The sequence below is a fragment of the Panthera pardus genome, unplaced genomic scaffold (assembly GCF_024362965.1).
Source record: "Panthera pardus isolate Hobbes unplaced genomic scaffold, ASM2436296v1 HiC_scaffold_8, whole genome shotgun sequence".
Taxonomy (NCBI): Eukaryota; Metazoa; Chordata; class Mammalia; order Carnivora; family Felidae; genus Panthera; species Panthera pardus.
In genome coordinates, this window is record NW_026527013.1 from 32,168,215 (window position 1) to 32,190,247 (window position 22,033).

The 22,033-nt window shown below is 41.6% G+C and overlaps 1 protein-coding gene across 3 annotated transcripts in view; it reads right to left on the reverse strand.

Moving 5' to 3' along the window:
- Positions 1–22,033, reverse strand: part of ADAMTS9 (ADAM metallopeptidase with thrombospondin type 1 motif 9) — a 161,907-nt gene that overhangs the window by 121,037 nt on the left and 18,837 nt on the right. For 2 of the 3 annotated variants that reach the window (XM_019469804.2, XM_019469801.2), the window contains exons 4-11: positions 12,983–13,272; positions 10,414–10,497; positions 10,200–10,312; positions 9,455–9,495; positions 9,221–9,326; positions 4,673–4,819; positions 3,304–3,445; positions 1,977–2,081 (exon numbers count right to left, since the gene is read on the reverse strand). In XM_019469804.2, the coding sequence (XP_019325349.2) occupies positions 1,977–2,081; positions 3,304–3,445; positions 4,673–4,819; positions 9,221–9,326; positions 9,455–9,495; positions 10,200–10,312; positions 10,414–10,497; positions 12,983–13,272 (1,028 nt within the window). The remainder of the gene's footprint in view (positions 1–1,976; positions 2,082–3,303; positions 3,446–4,672; positions 4,820–9,220; positions 9,327–9,454; positions 9,496–10,199; positions 10,313–10,413; positions 10,498–12,982; positions 13,273–22,033) is intronic. The other variant, XM_019469803.2, reaches the window with a different exon arrangement.

Below are 22,033 nucleotides of genomic sequence, written 5' to 3' on the forward strand. Positions count from 1 at the left end.
TACGAAAACAGAAGATCAGAAAAAGATACGACAAATGTCCTCCCAACTTCTTTTGTGTTTCAGGGTTGACTGGGATGCCACGATGCTACGCTGACGTTGGTAGCCCATTCGCGGCACTATCACTAAATACAATCCACGTCATCCTATTACTGAAAATTCTTTGTTACGGTTTTTCCAGCGATAACGTGCATGAGAAATGGACATAGCAGGTGGGTACATCAGATTGACTAAGGACCACCACTGGATAGCACCCGTGAGTTTTCTGGGATCAAACAGCATCAATTTAAGCAACATAGTTAGCTGGCTCTAACGCAAGCCAACCAACCAAGGTGTCAGCTAGGTCCAATCTAGGAACCACTTGCATCAATGGTCTCTCTGGATCAATGGAAACCTGAGAACCATATTCTCACTCAAACCTGTGATCTTCCAGCCATCAACACGTTGAGATAAACGTCCTGCAAAAAGTGAAGAATTCTCTCTGGCCAAGGACAGCCATGTCTTTTGAAGTTAACGAAAGGTGCAAAAGCTACTGTGCCCATGTCCATATATAGTTTTGGTTAGGTTGTTATTGGGGAAAGCTCTATTCTCAAGGGCTGAGGTCCTTAGCCATCAAGAAGCGACAACATGAGCTGACAGAGTCACCAAGTAAGTCAGATATAAAATCAGCTTCATTGTAATTTTTAATTTTTTGTACTGAACTTTGTAATTTTTCAAATAACTTTCATACTCGCCAGCTCGTGTAACTTTACAACCACCCTGACACACGAGTAAAGAAGCCACCGGTCTTCCTGCTTGACCACTGGGACCAAAGGAGCTCAGTGGGCCTGAGGTATGGCCACCATAGTAGACGCTTCAGACAAAGCAGAGGAGGAAAAGAGGGTGGGGAGGGGCTTGGGTGTATGGGGACACTGCCCTGATGAGCTGAGTGACCATGGGGCAAGTCACTTCTTTTTTAAATTCCCTATCTAGAAGATCAGGGAAGGGAGAGTTCAAGTCTGTCATTTCTGAGGACCTCTTCTATGGACACATCCTGAGGGCTACTAATTCCACAAGGGAAACTAGACGCAAATGAAATGAGCCAAGAACAGAATATTAAAAGTGAGGAAAGTGGACAGTGGGAAGAAGAGAAAAGACAGGAAAAAATCTATGTAAGGATGACAAGAGACTCAGAAAATAGTCCCAGGACTGCATCATTGGTGAGTGAAAGGACACCATTTCCATAGGGATAAAATCAGGTTTAGATCTAAAACTTCTTGTAGCCAATTTTTTTGTGATGATGATGATGATGGTATCACTGATATACTAACTTTTTATTCTTGCAGTGGAAAGCAAGTGCAGAAGGTGGCATTGATCATATTCCTAGGGGTGTGGATGCATCGTTATTTCCGGGCTGTACGAGTAGCAGATTTTGTTTGGTCATTAACAGATAAGTGGGAATAAGTGCAAATTCAGAATCTGCATTTGGATATATCCCAAGCGACCTCACAGCTCCTTTAAGGGACCAACACAGGCTGGGACAATCCTGGTATCCCACTAGTGAACAAAATAAGTTCACGGTATATCTGCGTTTCTTTGATTTTAAGACCCTCCATCAATTTAAAAACAGCCTTCCATTGCCCCAACCCCCCCGCCACCTCCTGCAAAAGAGAGAAAAGAAAAAGGAACACCGTCTCGCATTAAATGTACCCATACACTGAAAAGCATATTGGGATTTGAGGGAGGCTAAAATGAGAGAAGGGGGGTTTTCAAATTGAGGCAATAATGATGGCTCTGTGTCTTGCAGCATTATTGCACTGCAATGTAAGTCTTCACAATTTTCAAATGTAAAGTTGAACCTCCTGGCCCCAAAAGGTATTACGCATGCTAAAACACACTGCATCAACTTCTATTCTAAACGACGGCGACCAAGCTGACAGCTACAGTTTTGCCCGTTTCTGCCGCCCCGAGACAAAAGAACGGATTGGGGTGCTACTTGCCTTTCCAGGCTCACACTCTGTCCCGTCTGCCCAGGGCGTGTGCTGAGTCCGGCAGCCTTTGTGCGCTCCGTCCACATTATGGCACCAGAGCCGTCTACACTGCATCTGCTCAATTCCGTTAAACAAAAATTCAGCGATTAGACGTTATGGGACCAGGCAAGGACTGCTTTCAACTAACGTTTGGCCAGCGAGAGAGCGTGGGTTGGAAAGGGATTGTTTTTTTTTTTTTTCCTTGCTATGATGAATGATAAAATATTCCAAAGGCTCAGAGGGCAGCCCGTGAGACACATTTCGACGTCTGGTAGGACTTCAGATGGTGTAAAGGGGGAATCTTTGCCATCATGAGTAATGCAGAAAGGAATATAATCATGGACAAATTTTACTAAAAATTTTTACTATCTCCCTGGAATCCCCGTGTTTCCCAATTCACCATGCTATCTTGGAAGTCTGTCCCTCCAAAACAGCCAAACAGACTCCCACAGGAAGGAAAGGGGGTACCTTATGGAAGCACACTTGCACCCTGATAACCGATGGATAGCATTGGTCCAAGTGCCCACAGCACAGAGATTAAAATATCCCACACCCACCACTTGAGCTACCGCCAGAAATGATCTCAAGCCCCACACGGTCACGGGACACAGCCCTGACAAGCAGGAACCGGGGAACAGGTTTGCCTCATGAACCGCCTTCACCGAATCTAGAAGATTCTGTGTGGTAAAGGTCACCCCGACAAGTCAGGGGAGACGAAAAGAGGTAAGGAGAGAAAAGGGCTGAGCTGTGCCATCACCAGCTCTGTGACCCCGTCCTCTCTGAGCTCACTGTCCCACGTGAAAAATGAAAATGATAATGGGGATCTCTCTTTTGGGCTGCCACGACAGGGTAATGAGAATGTGTAGGTGAAGTACCACCCAGCGGCAAGCACTATTCCTACTTGATCACCAACATCACTATTACTATTGTCCTGAACAGCCAGTGGACCCTTCTCAAGTTTACCATGAGTGGCTGATGTTAGACTGAGAAGCCAGTGGGAAACTGTGAATTAAAAATGCCAGAATCAGGGCGCCTGGGTGGCTCCGTCGGTCGATCAGGCATCCGACTTGTGGTTCCGGCTCAGGTCATGATCTCGTGGTTTCGCGAGTTCGAGCCCCGCACTGGGCTCTGCACTGGTGGCACAGGGCCTGCGTGGGATTCTCTCTGTCCCCTTCTCTCTGCACCTCCCCCACTCGGACTGTCTCTGCCTCTCTCAAAATAAGTAAGTAAAATGTAAAAGTGTTAGAAAACTGTCCAGAATCAAGGGATGAGGGCAGAGATGGCCCCACACACTTACCATATACGGGCACACCTGAGAACCCGGTCCAAAAATCAATTCACATTGTTTATTCACGTTGTAAAGGAGGCCCGGCAGTTGGGGAGGCAGAGGGTAGCGTCTGGCTTCAGGTTCATTAAGCAAACACTCACCGTAACCAGTGCTATGGAAAGCAGAAAAACACAGATGGTGAGAGCACTGGATGAGATGTGGCTGTCAAAGGCTCCAGATGAAAGTGAAGGCCATCCCGCCTTTTAAAGGTAGAGCGGAGAGTTTATTTTTCAAATGTGCTTTACTCTGTATATCCCAGGCTAAACTCCAGGAGCTGAAGTTCTATTTTTGGCATATACTTGTTTGTGGATCTGCTGGCTATCCATACAATATAGTCAGCAGGAAATATGTAGTTTTCCTAGCATTTATCACATTTTGGGGCCATTACCTATTATTATTTGCTATCGTCTCCAATAGACTGCAAGCTTCTTAGGTGCTTGCACATCTTTTTCATGTGCACGTGGGGCTCTAAACATTATAGCAACAGGTCTTTAGTAATTGTTTGCTGAACAGATGAGTGAGTGAACCTACAACCATAGTAAGCAACCCTTCAGATCATCTGGTTAAAAAGAAAAAACAGCAACCCTCCGGTTCTTTGACTTTTCTGCAAACACCTCTTCTGGAAAATTCACACCTGGTGAGTTCTGATTAATAAGCCCCCTCTTCCCTGTGGCTGAAGAAATATACACCCAGTGACCTTGGACAATCACTTAACCTTTCGTACATCTGGGAGAGAACAGCAATAAATCTGTGACACAGGGATATTGTATAATGTAATTGGATCTCTGAACTGCCTGGCAGGAAGCTTAAAAAACAAAACAAGAAAAGAGAGGAAAGAAGGAGAGAGAGAGAGAGAGAGAGAGAGAGAGAGACAGAGACAGAATGTTCTCAATTCAACAACATGGAGGTCTGTGTAATTTTCATACACCCACATTACCCTCTTTGGGGTCATCTCACCACCCTCCCCCTTTCCAAGCCAAAATTACTAAGTTGCAACCACATAAATATTTGTGGCCTTCCTTCATCGTGTAATCACAATCATGGTCCCTCCCCGAAGACCTGAACAGATTTCATATCTTTACCAAGAATGAAGCAACATTTACATATTCTCTTTAAGATCCTGACCTTTTCTTTAGCTCAGTCTGTAATCTTCAAAACTCTGGCAAGGATAGAACTGCACAGATGTCACAGAGTATTTTTTTTACCTCCTCCCAGGAATGTCAACAAAAATAACAACTCAAAAGGAATGCTTGACTCTACATTTTCTTTCCCACAACGAGTTCACTACATGGAGGCCAGACACTAGAAGCCCGTGCTTAAAAGAAAGTTTAAGTCTTACTCTAAAAACTCAGTGATATATTTTCGACTACATTTTGACCACATCCAGGGGTTGGTGTAGAAGTTCAATGTGGGAGCCATGACATGCTGGGGACTCTTCACTCCTTCCTCTTTGCACTTGTTGTTGTCATCATGAGGCATGTTAAACCTAAGGCCAAAGAGACAAAGATGGGAACGTCAACAAACACCAAAGGATTGAGCTCTCATCATTGCTACAAGAATGCATCTAAGAGCAAAAAGTTAACTGACATCTTCATTGTGGGTAAGAATCTACATCCTGGTGATCACAAGAAAACCTACTGGATGGTTCGAGGCAGAGTGAAGCATAAAACAGAATTCTCCCCCAATTTAATACAAAGGGCCTTTAATGTATAAAAAAACAGAACAAAACAAAACAAAACAAAAAAGGAGAGTGGGCCATGATCTGGGTCAAGTGTACTTTTTGGAATTGCAGAGGCTGTGAACGTGCTATAGTTGGTGCTAGAAAACAGTAGTTGGAATTCCTAATAAGCTGTTAAAGGCCAATTTATAGAGTCAAGAATTTGGCCAAGTTATGATAGCATCGTGAATACAAAGAGTCAGTCAAGTGTCAAAACTTGAGGCCAAAAGCTTTCTAATAAGAGGCTCACTATGGGTCTTGGCATCCCTCCTTTTGGGTCCGGCTGACGAATGATATAACCCATAGGTATATCATTATAAAGGAATGTGAAGTTCGTGCACAATAAAACCCATTAAGGAAAGCGGCAGGCGTGGAAGCCGGAGACATGCCAATTCAATTGGCTTAACGCAGACATGGCAAATAGTTTCATGCTTCCTGCCAACGCCAATTGATTGGTACTGGCTTCCTAAAAAGTTGGGCACAAAAAGATTCTAAAACTAATCCAGGTTCTACCCGAGAAAAGGCAATGATGGAGTGTCAATGTCCTCTGGGGCTTGGGAGGGAACTCAGCAGCAGCATTAACACATACTTGCCATTCTTGGCTTTGCCAGAGAAAATGGGGCCTGGGAGGGGGGGGGTGGGTGCGTGGGGAGGGAAGGACAGGAAGCATTTCTCAATCTAGAAACATCAATTCTATGACCCACATGCCATTCACAGCTCAGGTAACAAACCCCCAGGGACTGTCCTCTCTGAATGATGCTGCAGTCACAAAATTGATGCATGTGATTAATTTTGCATTTGGGGAAGAATTTGCATCATGAGTTCATCCTGGAATAGGGAAAGCAGGGAGCTAGGCAGAAGTGTGTGGACTTGTTTCACATTCAAAGCCCAGATAAAAGCCTATAAAATCCATTTCATTCATTTTCCTTGGGTTTGGTTTTCTTCTACGTTGGAAAAAAAAAAAAAAAAAAACTTGGGCTCCTCAATAATTACTGCCTGATGGAGTAAACTCCAAATGGAAATTATGAGATAGAAAACCTTTATCTGTCTAAGTTAAAATTAATAGTTCTTCAGGCTTCAGAGTCCATTTTCTGCAAAGAATGACTGTCCCAGTTGCCAGTTCCCTGATGCAAAGTCACTGTCATACCAACAAACCCAACACAAACAACACCCTCAAATCTTAGTTTTTTGTTTCCTTGTGGTGCAGAGGATCTGGTGTTTGTGGTTAAATTGCTTGATTAAGGCCCCACAGCTGATGGGGTGGGGGAGCTGGGATTGGAAAGCACTTCAGTCTGACTCTAAAACCTCTGTGTTTCGGAATACATACAAAGCATATTCTCTCCTGTTAGACAAATTGTACAAGATTTGTCAGAAATACTGCGTAAAGATCTCTGTATCTTTATAGAGTAGAGACTCAGTGACCTCCCAAATTCTTCCTACCTCAGAGCTGTTAAGAGAATGTAGGAACTATTTTTGAAGCATCCAATGATGCTCGACACACATAAGATCAATTGCTTTTTCCTCTCCAACAGGGTTTTATGTTGTCAGACAGTCATGACTGTAACAACTTAACATTTAATCTTTAAAAAGGTCATTAGAAAATTTGCTAAAAAGTACTGTAGCAAATTAAAATACATATATATATACATATGTATATATGTATGTATACATATATATGTATATATATGTGTATATATATTCGGTATATATATATATATTCATTATATTCATTTTCCTTAAAATATAAGCAAACCTGACAAAGCACCAAAACAGAAAGAATTCACTAAATGGCTAGAGCTCTACCTTTTGTTTCGCTAATACCTCACATCATTCACCAATTACTCCATTTTTTTTTTTTTTAAACTTCTTAACACTTCAGAGATGTGGTGCATATGTTTTAGCCCTATCTAATAGTTAGGGAAACAGCATACATTTTTCTCAAGTCAAAGAATTAGTCCAGAACTTGCGTATCTGGCTCCCAGCTCCCTAGTCCCAATGTCACAAGTTGGTACCTCAACATTAGCAACTAACCTTGAGGCAATTTAATATTGCCAAGGTCAAACCAGGGAAACAACACTATCCACCATGTGGGGATTATGAAGTTTAAGGGAGACCATGTCAAAAGCTCCTAGGCCAACACCAACAACATGGTTTTTGTTGGGGGAGATGTGTGTTGACTACAGTTAACACAGCTGAGGCTCCTCTGTAGCTGAAAGTATTCAGGTTTTGCTGATCAAAATTCTCACTTTCCTTAAAATACAAACTTTGTAAATTGACTATCTAAATGGAGTTTGTAAGCTCTTGTGAGGAAGGAATTAACAGGAAGCTAATTATATTTCTTTAAATAGTATACGCCTCTTGACCATACATTGTGGGGAATTGTTAATCACAAAAACTCTTGCCTTTTGAATGCATTCCTATCTCTATAATTTCCCCCATTGTGGTCTGCATTGTTGAAACGCCACCCTACTCTTCATGGCCAAACCTATACCTCCTATTTAAAGGTCTAAAGCAATTACTAGACTTTACGCAAAAGAAACAAAATCCCCAAAAGATTCTATTAAAATAAGTTTGGGAAAACAGAGTTAAACAAAACTAAGCAGTTTACTTTAATACAGGACTTGTCAGAGCCTTGACTTTATGTCACTCAGCCTTGTGACTCCAAGCAGGGCTCTACCGGGAAGAAAAAAAATGTTTTAAATCACTTGAATATAAAAATCCTTCCCCCCTTCACAGAGCATTCTCCTGGAATTATTGTTGGAGCGCTTGTACTGGGAAATGTTGGTAGGACCAGTTTTTAAACTGAGTTCCAAGAAATCCTTGAGTTTCACAAAAATATCTCAGAAACCAAAAAGACAAAGAGGAAGCAGACTAAGAAGGACTCTGGCTCACCATATCTGCTTAATTGAAAGCCATTTCTCTTTTGTGCTATAAATATTGAGCATCTGACAATATTTCCTTTGGAGAAAAGAAAACAGGCGTGCTCTTAAAATATGCTTCAAAGTTTTAAAATATACCTATTATATGCTGAACTAAATTGGAGATGGCTTTACATATGCATCTTGCTTTCCTTCTAGAATATCACATTGTGCATACATGCCTTCAAAACTCATTTGTTGAGGGGCACCTGGGTGACTCAGTCAGTTGAACGTCCAACTTCGGCTCAGGTCATGATCTCATAGTTTGTGGGTTCAAGACCCGTGTCGGGCTCTGTGCTGACAGCTCGGAGCCTGGAGTCTGCTTTGGATTCTGTGTCTCCCTCTCTCTCTGCCCCTCCCCAACTCATGCTCTCTATCTTTCTCAAAAATAATTTTTTTTAATTAAAAAAGTTTTTAATTAAAAATTTAAAAAATTGTTGAATGAAAAAGCTTGCTTGATAGATTATTTTTCCTATAAACAAAGTTAACAATGACATGCAAACTGATACACAACTACATTAGTGACATCTTTTGATAAAATTATTTTTAAAAGATATAGCATAAGTAACTCATCCTAGAAAGAAAACAATGCAGATCAAAAATCAGAAGAATTTCTCGTAAATTTACACTCTTTCACCCATGTTCTAACTATCCTTTGTCTCTAAAGAACAAAAAGGAAAGGCCAATTTCATAATAACCACCAAGTGACCATAGTTAGGAAATGTTTTCTTCTCTGTATCTTTGTTTAATCTCTTCCCTGAAAAAAGGGATGCCATTGTGCCTAGAGGCTAAATGTCTGAAAGACAGCCTTGTATATCTACGATCAGGAATGATCTGGATTTGCGAAAATCTCGTGAACCAGGGGAAGAGAGACCGACCCTTCCAGATAAAGATGTTACGTCACAAAAGTTTCCTAAGCTAATACACCCTCAGCTTCAGTGGATGGGCTGGAAAGGCCTCATTCCTCCAATTCCCAGTAGGAAAGGAAAATATCAGATTTTGCACAGAAAACACGCGCATTTGAACCCAAGATACACGTCAGCCATGGCTGAAGAGGGTTCACCGCATTACTCAACTTTCTAAAGTCTAAGTTGTTTCTCCCAGTTAGGTCCAAGGCTCTTCAATCCTCAAATCTCTATTAGGACTCTAAGAGTAGTTCCACTCTCTGAAGTCAAGTGAATACTCACTGATGCCAAGGAAGAAAAGGGTTAGGTCACTGTGAATTAAATGGAAACACGGAAAGGAAACGTACACATGGCCCAGCTCGTGGGCTATTGTGAAAGCCGTGCTCAGTCCACTATCTTCACTAATAGAACAGCTTCGGTAGGGATCACAGATGGTACCCAGTTCAGCAAGACCTGTTCAAAGGGGGGAAAAAAAAAGAAGGAAAGAAGGACTGAGAATTGCTTTAAAAAGCAACTGCGGCTTGGAATAAAAACATGCAGTAGACCGTTGAAGCCATAGAGGATACACAGAGCACACTCACCTAAGGTGTCACATTTGTCATGAGCTCTGCAGATATCCTGTCTGAAAGCAAAGCAGACTTAGGGCCAGCATAATACTGAAGAGTAAATGTCAACACAAGTAAAACACTTCCCAATCCCCTAGACATTCACAACAGCACCCACCTTGCGGGGGAGGAGGTTACAAAACGCCAACAAGGCCGAGGGTTTGCAACTCACAAAAGCTTGGGAGCCAGTGACTTCCGGATTAAAAGCTACATCTAGCAGTCTCCTTCTGCCCCAGGGGTAGCCACAGAGCAAGTGAAAACCTCTCCAACTGGGACTTTCCCTCCCACAGCAGCGTGAGTGCTTCTAGTTCCTTTGGGAGCATTCCTGAGAAGGCTCTGGATGCCTTTCGTTTCAGTTCTTGTAAGAGTAAGCATTTGTGACTATATCCAAGGTGGCCAACAAGAAATACAGATAGGACAGCGCCCCTCTTGGTTGCCCTGCATGGCGCTTCAAACATTTTTGAGTTAGTAGCTGCCATTTACAAATTGGAAGATTTAAGGGGCGCCTGGGTGGCGTGGTCAGTTAAGCGTCCGACTCTTGATCTCGGCTCAGGTCACGATCTAACAGTTTGTGAGTTTGAACCCTGCATCAGGCTCTGTGCTGATGGTGCGGAGCCTGCTTGGGATTCTGTCTCTCCTTCTCTCTGGCCCTCCCCTGCTTGTACACTCTCTCTCTCTCTCTCTCAAAATAAATAAACTTAAAAAAAAAAAATCCATATACCTCGTTACAAGAACAGCGGTGTCATGCTGGATTCCACCTGGATAGTTGGAGTGCTGCCACTGGCAAAAATTTCTTAATGTTGTCTGGGCGTTAAAAGATATGGAAGGTCCTTCCTAAATGCAGAAGAGAATTATGATTGGCCCATTGTGCCGACACCAATTAGATATGCCATTTCGGATACATATACAAGAAAGAAGAAAAAAAACTTTATTACCTGTTCATTATGAATCACAACTAAGTTCACAATAACAATATTAATTAAATTTCCAATACTTGGGTCTTTATAGATAGAGGCTACCTGCAACCGAGATAAATTTTTCAAGGTTAATTGTGAACTCTGTGTAAGCAATAAGCAATACACTTCTTACGCTGGGCTCCACCTCTTGCCACGTTTTCACGTAACATATGCATTTGGTAGTTCTGAATTTGCATTCATTCAACAAACACGTATTAAAACTCTCTTTGAAAAATTCACAGACAGCAGTTTCAGATGATAATGAGACCTAACAAGTCTAAATTTCAAAGTGTTTTCCTTGGAAACTGCATTGCTACGCAACTTAAAAGTTTTCGGTGCCAAAGCACTGGATATTAATTTTCGATCACTCTTTCATCCCAGTTGAAGCCCCAGATTGCCCAATTATGGAATCTCACAGTGACCACGCGTTTGCTAATATTGCCATTCTTCATGTTTACCTCCCATTTGTGTTCCTCACAAGCTGGTAACCTGTTTTTTTTTTTTTCCCCAGTATTATCATTAATTATGAGAGCTAACATTCATCGAATGCCTGTTGTGTACCAGATCATTGCTGAAAACTGCACACACATTTGCATTTAGTCCCCACAGCAAAACTCTGAGCTGGGTATTATAATCTCTGTGCAACAAGCAAGGAAACTGAGGCTCAGAGAAATTAAGTAACTGTTCCAAGACTAGACAGCAGTGAGGAGCAGAGCCAGGCTCCATTTGACCCAGAGTCCGGGCTCAAAACTGAAATTCTTCTGAAAGGTCTGAACGTATAGGTTGGAAATGGACTTGACTCAGTGCGAAGGCTGATTAGGTTCTCCTTTCCTTCCTCCAAGACAGGAGAGGGCTGGGGCACATGGGACTGAGCCTGGGGAAGGGGTGAGAGGGGAGAGGAGAGGGGAGGCAGGTTGAGGTGTGGGGTGGGGAGGACAAAGGAGTGGTTCACAGCAGTGAGGGGAAAGAGAGAGAACCAGAGGCGAGGGCGAGAGAGGAAGAAATCCTAAAGCATAGTTCCCAAACACGGCTGCTTTTCTTATTCTTTTGAGGAATTTATTAAAAGTACATTCTTGTTTATATAACTTAGGGTCAGTCCATTGGAAGAAAAGCTATGTTGAGTCTTAAAATGAATGAGGGGAGATTATATGTGCTGCTAAAGAACAATTCCCAGTATTTTTAAAAGAAAAGAATAATACGTATAACACCGTATATTAATACTCCATTCTGGTTTGAAAAAAAGATACATATGCATACATATTCATCTAAGAAATACCTAGAGTTGTGTTGTCCAATATGGTAGCCATTTGCTACATGTGACCACTAAGTACTAGAAATGTGGCTCATCGAAAATGACATGTGGGGTGCCCGGGTGGCTCAGTCAGTTCAGGGTCCAACTCTTGATCTCAGCTCTGGTCATGATCTCATGGTTCCTGAGTTCGAGTCCTGCATCAGGCTCTGCGCTGACATTGCTGAGCCCGCTTGGGATTCTGTCTCCCTCCCCTCTCTACCCTGCCCTGCTTGCAGGCACACACACACACACTCTCTCTCAAAATAAACAAACATAAAAAAATAAAATGATACGTGCTGTTGAGTGTAAAACACGTATTGAATTTTGAAGACTTAGTATGAAATAAAAGTAAAGTATTGCATTAGCAAGTTTTGAAACGATAGTATTTTGATAGAAAATAAAATACATTATTAAAACTAATTTTACTTTTTTTTTCCTCACAGAGTGGCTAGAAAATTTAAAAATACATACGTGCCTTGCATTATATTTCTATTGGGCAGTGCTGGTTAGAAACATATGCAAAAAAACCTTTTAATAGTTGTCGCCTCTGGGAAGGAACCAGGGTAGGGAAGGACACTTATTTTTCATTAATAGTCTTTGGTTCTGTTGGATTTTTTTTTTTTTTTTTTTTTTTTTTTATAATGCAAACCTATTGATTTCTTGATTCAAACCAAGAGTAGGAAAATACAGAGGAGAGATTTGAGGGCCTCATCCCAGGGCTATTTCATTCGAATCTTGGGGAAGGGGACAGAGCTTGCAGCTCAAAAAGCTCCAAGGTGATTCTGATTCACAAGAAGCACTCAAAAGTCTTACGAGAGACCCGAACCCGGTTGTGCAAGTTCATATGTCACACAAAGAGCACTGGGTTTGGGACGTGGACACTCTACAGGTCACATGCAGTCTCTAAGCCCCTGATCAGCTTTACTTGACCACGGGCAAGTGACCTAAGTCCTCTGAGGCTCAGTTTCTCTGTAAAATGGGGGCGATAAGCTTACCTAGGAGAGTTGCCAGGAGGATTAGAAATGCCACCTTGTCACAATGAAGCACACTGTCTAGCGGAATGAACATTCAGGACGGTAGCCCTTATTGTTCTGACAGAAAGGCAACCAATACGTAATCTTAGGTTCTCTTCGGTCACTTGCCTGAATCGTTGAAATGCCAGCCCTGAGAAGGATCTTCCACAGCACTGGGTGGAAACCCATTTCCCAATGGCACATTTAAGGACCTCACAAATCACCTTCTTTGGAATGTACTTACAATTGACATTAAAGTTAAAATATAGTGCTGAAGGTTTGCTCCGTGGTATAAAACCATTTTGTTGTCTGCCACCACCATCACTTCTACAAACCGTGGGTAGGATAGAAAACGTTTTGTTCTTCTGTGGGTCCTCTTTTCCCTCGTGCTGTCCGTCTTGTTACCAGAGGCAGGCAGAGCCTTTGTTGCTAAGCTGCTTTTTAGTACCGCCACATCGTCAGCCAGGCTATGCTTCTCTCCCCGTTTTCTTGTTCTCATTTTCCTCTTGTCTTCACTGTGACTATTTTTGCGTTCTGTAACAAATCAGATGGCGCATATTATGTTTCGAGCCACATCTATTTCATATTAAGAATGTAATTCGCCACGTCTTAAAATGATGCCGCTGTTGTCAAATTACATACAAAACCGAGTTCTACACCCTGTGGACTCCACGGGAGAAACTCAATCTGCACTCTCATCTAAATGACGAAGGACCTGAAATGAGCCTCCCCGGAAGCTTCCATAAATGCTCACTTAAAGTATTAGAAAATCAGGCATGGGTTTAAGGGAAACAATTGCCTATGACTCTTTTCATTTAGTAACAAAGTCCTGCTGGGATTTAAGTGGTTTCCATTCATTGTTCTTTGCCACAGACAAAGGAAGCGCCAACACAGGTACTGAGCTTCAGAGAATGGAAATGGAGATGTCTCATATACACCACTTTTGATATCCAAGGAGCTACAAAATAAAGAGGCCTGAGAGGTGGCGAGGCTAACAGACAATACAAAGGAACTCTAGAAAACGCACGACAAGGTTATTTTTCTATTACTGTCTTAAATAACTGTAACACGTGAAAGGTAAGAATAGAATCACTCCTCTTCGTCGTCATTGAATTTTTAATTAATTTACTTCAGGGCTCAGCTAAGGAAGTGGGTTGAATTCAGAGAGTATGAACGGGCCATTGGGGCCGTGATGGATAGGGCCGGAATAGCTCTACTCATTTCTGACTCTTGCCTAGGTACCCCGTCAGTTCTACACAGTCTTGCTGCTCAGAGTGTGGTCCATGGACCAGCACCATTGGCTGCTCCCACAAGCTTGTTAGAAACGTAGACTCTGGCCCCACTCTACACCTGATACATCAGGATCTCCATTTTAACAAGATCTCCAGGTGATTCATATTCATATGCATGTTTTGAGAAGCACGAGTCTGGAACATGGCTTGAAGCTTGTATTGCTGATGGAAATAATTCAATTTTAAAGTCATCAACCACACAATAAACAGAATAAGCATAAATGTGCCTGCCCAAACAGGCTTGGAGTAAAAACAGAACTTAATCAGTGATGTTGCCTCTCATCTCATAAATGTACTCCCAGGTTTGAATGCCACCATCTTGTAGCCTGAAACAGGCAACAGAATTGTACAATGGACAAGTATGCTTACCTAAGACACGAGTGCTAGAATTTATTACGCCAATAACAAAGATTAAACTATGAGTGGTTTCACATTTGAAGGGTTCACATATTTGACCATGAAAACCATTGCTAAAGCAACTGATGGAGGCCAAGATGTGTATTTTGCCCAAGATGAGTGTTTTAGCAGTTGTTACAATAGTGAAATTAGTTCATACTGTCAAACAACTTATATGCGATTCGGCCATAGATCACATAACTAGCCCAAAGTCTGATTCATAGCACAATTCAATATGACATCCTTTTGTTCGGGTCTCCTTCAAGTACATTCATATACGTTATACCCATGCCATATGGGTCATTGGGCTGTCCCTTTTTAAGTCATCAAATGACTATGGAATAGATATTAATCAAGTACCTACTATGGGCCAGGCATTGAACTAGGCTCTTTGGTGTATGTTACCTCACGCTTCCTTTTAGAATGAGAAAATTAACCTCTACTGAGGAAAATAAATCTCAACGAGATTGAGCAACTCGTCCAATGTCACACGCAGGAAGTGGCCATACAAGGTATGAGATGTGTGTTTGATCACTGCCCTGAAAACCGCTTTATCGGGGCGAGATTTCTCAAGACCTGGGGATTGAAATGGGCTCATGGTTTGGTTGCATCTCAACTGAAAAAAAGAGAGCACCTGGATATTTTCACAAAGACTAGCTTTTTACGGAGGCCATGTTGAAAATGGAATGCTTTTTAATATTAAGAAACTATGTCATTTACTTTATGAGAAACAAATAATCCTGGTTAATGTCTTCTGTAAAAGCTTAAGACAATTATTGAAATCAGTAAAGTTTCAAAGGTTTTAGAGTCTCTTTTTTTTCTACTATTTCATGAATTTGTACTCTACTCTTTACTATTTTCTTTCGTCTACATACAGTGGTTTCATGTTCTTTTCCTTTTCCAGTGTCTTAAGGAGAAGGTACGATTACTGATCTGAGATATTCTTTCTGAATAGAGCCATCGATGGTGCTAAAGTTCCCTCTAGCTCTGCTTTACCTGTAACCCAGACATTCTGATATGTTCTATCTTCATTCTCGTTCACCTCCAAGTATTTTCCAACCTCCCTTTTGACCTCTTGGTTATTTCAGTGTGGGCCGTTTACTTTCCACATTGCTTTGAGTTTCCCACTTTTTAAACGGTTTGGATTTCGACTTTCATCCCACTGTAGTCAGAGAAGGTGCTATGTATTACCTCTATCCTTTAAAATTTATTGAGTTTTTTTTATGGCCTAGCATATGATCTATTCTGGAGAATGTTCCTTGTGCACGTGAGAAGAATTTGTGTTCTGCTGTTGCTGGGTAAAGTATCGTATGGGTATCTGTTGGGTGTAGTTGGTTTACACTGTTGTTCAAGTTTTCTGTTTCCTGTCGATATTCTGCTTCCCTGGTCTAACCATTATAGAATATGGGGTACTGAAGTTCCAAGAGTTACTGGTGAATTGTCCATTTCCCCCTTTATTTCTGTCGGTTTTTGCTTCATGTATCTTGGTGCTTTGTTATGAAGTGCATCTATATTCATTATGGTTAAATCTTCATAGTGAATTGGCCCTTTTTTAGAATTATAAAACACTCTGGCAAGCTTTACTGTATCAATAAAGTAATGTGAAAGCGGCCAGTCAGTATATGATTCCAGTCATATGAAATGTGACAACAGGCAGAGCGAAAGAGACAGAAAGTAGATTAGTTGCTGGAGGTGGGGCAGGGGTGTGAGTGGTTGATAGCTAAAGGGTATGCTGTCTCTTTTTCAAGTGATAAAGATGTTCTAAAAGTGACTGTGATGATGGTCGCACATATCTGTGAATACGCCAGAAGCCATTAAATTGTATACTTCAAATGGATGAATAGGATGATAGGTGAATTAGATCTCAATAAAGCCGTTCCAGAGAGAAAATATGTCAGTTTGTGAAAAATAAATAATATTTACTTCAGGTCTTCCTTAAGTATTTTGATTTATCAGGTTTAGTTAGAGAAAAGTATACCTGCAGTGAGAAAACCACTCAGGAAATGCTGTAAAGAATTCACTCTTTCTGACCACTGAGCGGGGAAAATATACTCTCAGAGAATCAACCATCAGGGGACTGGCACATGGAAAATCTGAGGAGGAACTGAGTCGGAGGAGGCACTAACTGGAAACAAAGTACACTTATTTAAATAACAAAGCTGAAGAAATCAGGCATTTAGTCACAAAGAGACTACAGTGTATAACAGAGAACAACACACGAAAATCCTAATATTCCTGGAAGACATTTCATTCACAAGTAATCTGTATATCAAAGAAATAATTCAGTAGGCTTTATGTGGCATGAACAAGCAGGAATAAAATGACTTCTTTGGAATCAAAAACAACATCTTCTCATAGATAATACATCTGATCTTTTACCCTAATCAGTTAGAATCCTATTTGATGACCTAATTGGCTCGACTAATTCCAACCACATTATCCATTTTAACAGGCAAATTTTAATTTAACATTAAAAAATAGTATGAGCTTTAAAGATTCAGGTATTCATAATGACTAAAATGCATGGACGTTGTTTTACTGAGAACTGAAAACACAGGAACTGTAACGTGCATACCTACAAATAGAATTTGTAATAACAGCCAAGGATTTCCGCCAAGGGACATACAGGATAAAAAGAAAGTTGTCCACATTTCTCTTTTATGACCTGGTCGCATCATAGAACTGAGCCTAGTGTTTCCAATTTGCAATGTTACTTTGCTACCAGTTTTATCAGAATGGGCTCCATAGTGAAATTTCACCCTGGTGGAAAGCACAGGACAAAAGGCACATTTTTGCTCTTCTGTCCCCTCCTCCCACCACTCCCCCCAAGAAGCTTTACATGTATTAGTACTTTTTGTTGAGATATAATTTGTATACCATAGAATCCACCCTTTCAAAGGGTATAATTCAGTGGTTTTCTTGAGCATATTCATAAACTTGTGCAACCATCACCATTATCTGATTTCAGAACATTTTCATTGCCCCATAAATAAGTTCTGTACCCATTAGTGGGCACTCCCCATTGCCCTTCTCCCTCTAGCCTCTGGAAATCACTAACTTATGTATTTATCGATTTGCCTACTCTCTCATGTCATACGGACAGAGTCATACACAACGTGGCCTTTTGTGATTGGCTTCTTTCACATTTTATTTATTCGTTTCTTAATTGGCGGCATTTGGGTCTAACAATCCAACTGGGTAATTCTACTAGGACCATGCGTGTACAAGTTTTTGTGTGACCATGCTTACGTCTCTCTTCGGTATGTACCTAGAAGGAGAACTGTTGTGTTTACCATTTGGAAGAACTGCCAGCTTATTTTCCAAAGTGGCTGTACCATTCTCTTGCCTCTTCTTAAAGTTCAAATATGACACTCAGAAATAGGAGATCATTTTTTCAAGATGGTTCTCCTTCGAGGATTCCTCAAAAACTCATCACTTAACGAAATAACTTAGGAGTGACCCGTACACCTTCAAATCTTAAAACAGTGCGTTGAGCAGAAGAAGATATACCGTTGTCAAATAAGCACACGAAACTACGCTCAGCATCGTACATTATCAAGGAAATGCAAATTAAAACAACATGAAGATATCGCTACATGTCATTTACAACGGCCAAAATCTGGAACACGGACAACGCCAACTGCTGGCAAGGATGTTAACAACGGGAACTCTCATTCATTGATGGTGGGAATGTAAAATGGTACAGCCACTTTGGAAGACAGTTTGTCAGTTTCTTACAAAACGAACCATACCATATTATGTACCAATCAAGCTCCTTGGTATTTACCCAGAGGATTTGTTCACAGAAAAACCTGCACATGGAGGTCTATGGCTCCTATTCATAATTGCTAAACTTGGAAGCAACCGAGATGTCCTTCAGTAGCTGAATGGATAAATAAACTGTGACACAGCCAGACAATGGAACAGTATTTAGCGCTAAAAAGAAATGAGCTAGCAAGCCATGTAAAGACATGAAGGAACCTTGAATGCATACTGCTAAGTGAAAAAAGCCAATCTAAAAAGGTTATACACTGTACTGATTCCAACTATGTGACATTCTGGAAAAGGAAAACTATGGCGAAAGTAAAATATCAGTGGTTGCCAGAGGCTGGGGCACGAAGGGATGGGTGGGCAAAGCAGAGAGGATATTTAGAGCAGTGAGAATACTGTGTATGAAATCATAATGATGGATACATGTCATTTTATGCATTTGTCCAAATACAGAGAATATAATTTTTTTTTAACTTTTTTTTAATTTATTTTTGAGACAGAGAGAGACAGAGCATGAACTGGGGAGGGGCAGAGAGAGAGGGAGACACAGAATCGGAAGCAGGGTCCAGGCTCCGAGCCATCAGCCCAGAGCCCGACGCAGGGCTCGAATTCACGGACCGCGAGATCGTGACCTGAGCCGAAGTCGGACGCTTAACCGACTGAGCCACCCAGGTGCCCCCAAATACAGAGAATATAAAACACCAAGAAGAAATCATAATATAAATATGGACTTTACGTGATTAAGATATAATCATTATGGTATATCAATGTAAATTCATCAACTGTAACAAATGTACCCTCTGGTGAGAGATGTTGATGGTAGGGGAGGCTATACAGGCCCGAGGGTAGGGGATGTATGGGAAATTTCTGTACCTTCCTCTCATTTTGCTATTAAAACTGCTCTATAAAATACACTTAAGACAAAAACAAACAAACAAAAACCACGAAAAAGCATAATGAAATGCACATTTGCCTTCAGAGAAAAGTGCAATATTTTGCAGTCTCCACCCTTGCATGCACAAAGAAACAAATGAGGCTGGTTAAACAGCTGGAGGGGGCAGGGGCGTGTTTCCTAAGGCCACATCATAAGCACTCAAGTTGTAACATTTTGTAACAAGAAGATGAGTTAATATTGGCTTTTCCAACTGCTTTGCGTTGCTGACTACTAAGCGGAACCAGTGATGCTTACACCAGCACAGTGTTCCAAGATCTCATGCGCTGAAGGGAGCACGCTTCAAGCCCTATTTGACTTTGGGCAAGTATCCCACCCTCCTGCCAATGCCCACCTTTCACTCTCCATTCTCTCACTTATAAAGCTCAGTAAGAACAGTACCCATTTCATAGACTTGTCTGAGGAATAGTTGGAGGTCATGCACATAAAGTGCCTAGCACATAGGAAGCAACCAGTAAGTAGAGTTATTCTTTCTATTCTTTTTTACAAGTCATAAAGGACTTAAAGGAACCATTTAAGGGAGAGTGACTACATAAAAACAATTATCTGGGGTACAGTGACAATTCCAAAGATATAAGCTATTTGTACCCTTAAATGATCTTTTCTAAGTCACCTCTCTGGACCTCAGTTTCCTGACCTCTTAAATGGGCATGTCAGGGCATGCTCCTATGTTACGGTGGTCTTGAGAATTAAATAACAAAGTACATAGAACATTCCTTATATGTTACATGTGGAATTTTAAAAAATTACTTCTGGAACACCTAATTTGTGAAGGTAGTGAGCTAGGTAAGTTGAAATAAACAATATCAAAAACAAAACAAAAATAAAACTTGGGGCCAATCCTTAAAAAAATTATATTATAAAAATTCAAGATGGCGGGATGCCTGGGTGGCTCAGTCAGTGAAGCATCTTGGTTTCAGCTTAGGTCATGATCTCATGGCTCATGGGTTCAAGCCCTGCATGAGGTTCCGGGCTGACAGCAAGGGGCCTGCTTGGGATTCTTTCTCTCACCCTCCCCCTATGCCCCTCCCCTGCCTGTGTTCTCTCTCTCTCTCAAAATAAATAAATAAACTTAAAAAAAAAAAAAACCAACAAATTAAGATGGTTTCATTATTTAAAACCTCACAGTAAAAAAAAAAAAAAAAACTGTAACATTTGGCTATTTTTGGTAAAAAATATTTTAAAGGCGCTTCATGTCACATTGCCATACAATAGAACGCATATGGCATTACAAAATAACTGGAATCATTTTAGAAACTAACATTCAAGCCTTGTTATTCAGCAGTCACTCAATGAGAGTTTCATGTCCGCCGGGGTTGGGCTAAGGAGACTCAAACGTTAACTTTAACAGTTGGGAAGTTAATTATTGCTCTCTATTTTCAGAAGGTTTATCAAAATTTAACTGAACTTCCTTAAGGCACTGAGCCACCTTGTGACCTCATGGTCTAAGTGGGCAGAGAAATCATAGCACAGAACCAAAGGGAAGACTATGCCTCCCTTCTGCTCCACCTTGGCCTGGCAGCCAAAGGAAACCGGACAGGAATCTGTGGGTCCTGCTCCTGGCTTCTGGAGGCAGACCAGCCCCGGTTTGTGGCCCTGCCTGAGCACTCCTATAACTGCCCTTTGTGCCTCAAAGCCTCAGTTCCCTCATCTGAAAAATGAGGATAATAACAGGATAACAACAAAAATGAGGATTATAACAACAATCGTAATAGCAATGACAGCACATTGAAGGGTAACTGTGAGGATAGAAAGAGAGGGTGTCCAAAACGTCCTCAGAGCAAAGCACGGCATGCAGGAAAGACCCACTAAGTATTTAAGGTGATAATAATGATGAGTGATGTCTTTACCAGTCGTTTGCAACAGATCTCCTCTTTAGGAATTCGTGTGCTGATACTAAGGTTTCTCAAGGAAAACAGTTCTATTTCAGAAAGACTCTTCTACAGGAAAGAAGGGAGGGTGGGGGAGGGGACCAAAGGGTGAAGGGCCGGTCCCTGCTCCAGTGGGACATCCGGTCCAGTGACAAGCACACGTGCACTGATAGGGGGAAGACAGTCTGAGATGTCACGGGATGGAAACAAAGGCCACAAACGCTTCCATCTCTCAACTGACTCCAAGAGCCGATAACATACCGGGAAGAAAAAGGAGAGGCCAGTGGCATTGCCCAGACTGTCTTTGTTCTCGTCAGATCTAAGATCTGCATTACTCCCGTCTGTTCAAAGGGTTCATGAAGCCTTCAGACAGAGATTCGGTTGGAGAGAAAAAAGTCTATTGGGACCAGAGGACGATGGATAAACAAGACCCATGGCGGGGGCGGGGGGTGGGGGGGGAAGGTAAAACATAAAAAGAAAAACGGCCATAAAACCAATGAATGTTCTAATAATAAAGAACAATGAGTTTCCAGCAACTGGGTATGGAAGGAGCTGGGGGGTGGAGGGAAGACTGTCCTGGATGAATGAAAACTCACCAATGTTTAATTTTTTTAAAGGTCCTCAACTTGCTGGCTTTAAAAGCAAGAGTGAATCCCCAGATACTCACTGGGATATGTCAAACCCATTTCTCTGTACAAATGGTGAGCTTTGGGGAAAACACAAATGGCGCGCACAGTGTCTCGTGATGCTCTGTGCTCAGTGCCGGCAGGGAAATACGTGCAAAGGGCAGTGGTGGAAGACAGTTTGCTAAAACTCCTTTTGGCTGGCCAGAACCTTTGTGAGCTATGTTTCCCTGAGAGTGGTTCATGGGACATTAGTCCCAGAACATATTTCCAGAACCGAATAATGTAGGTTTGCAAAACATTACATGCAGCATTTCCATCTGGGACTTTCTCCATGCTCATTAGCATTTTAAGAACGTCAAGTCTTGCAGGGAAGAAACCAGTGTACAT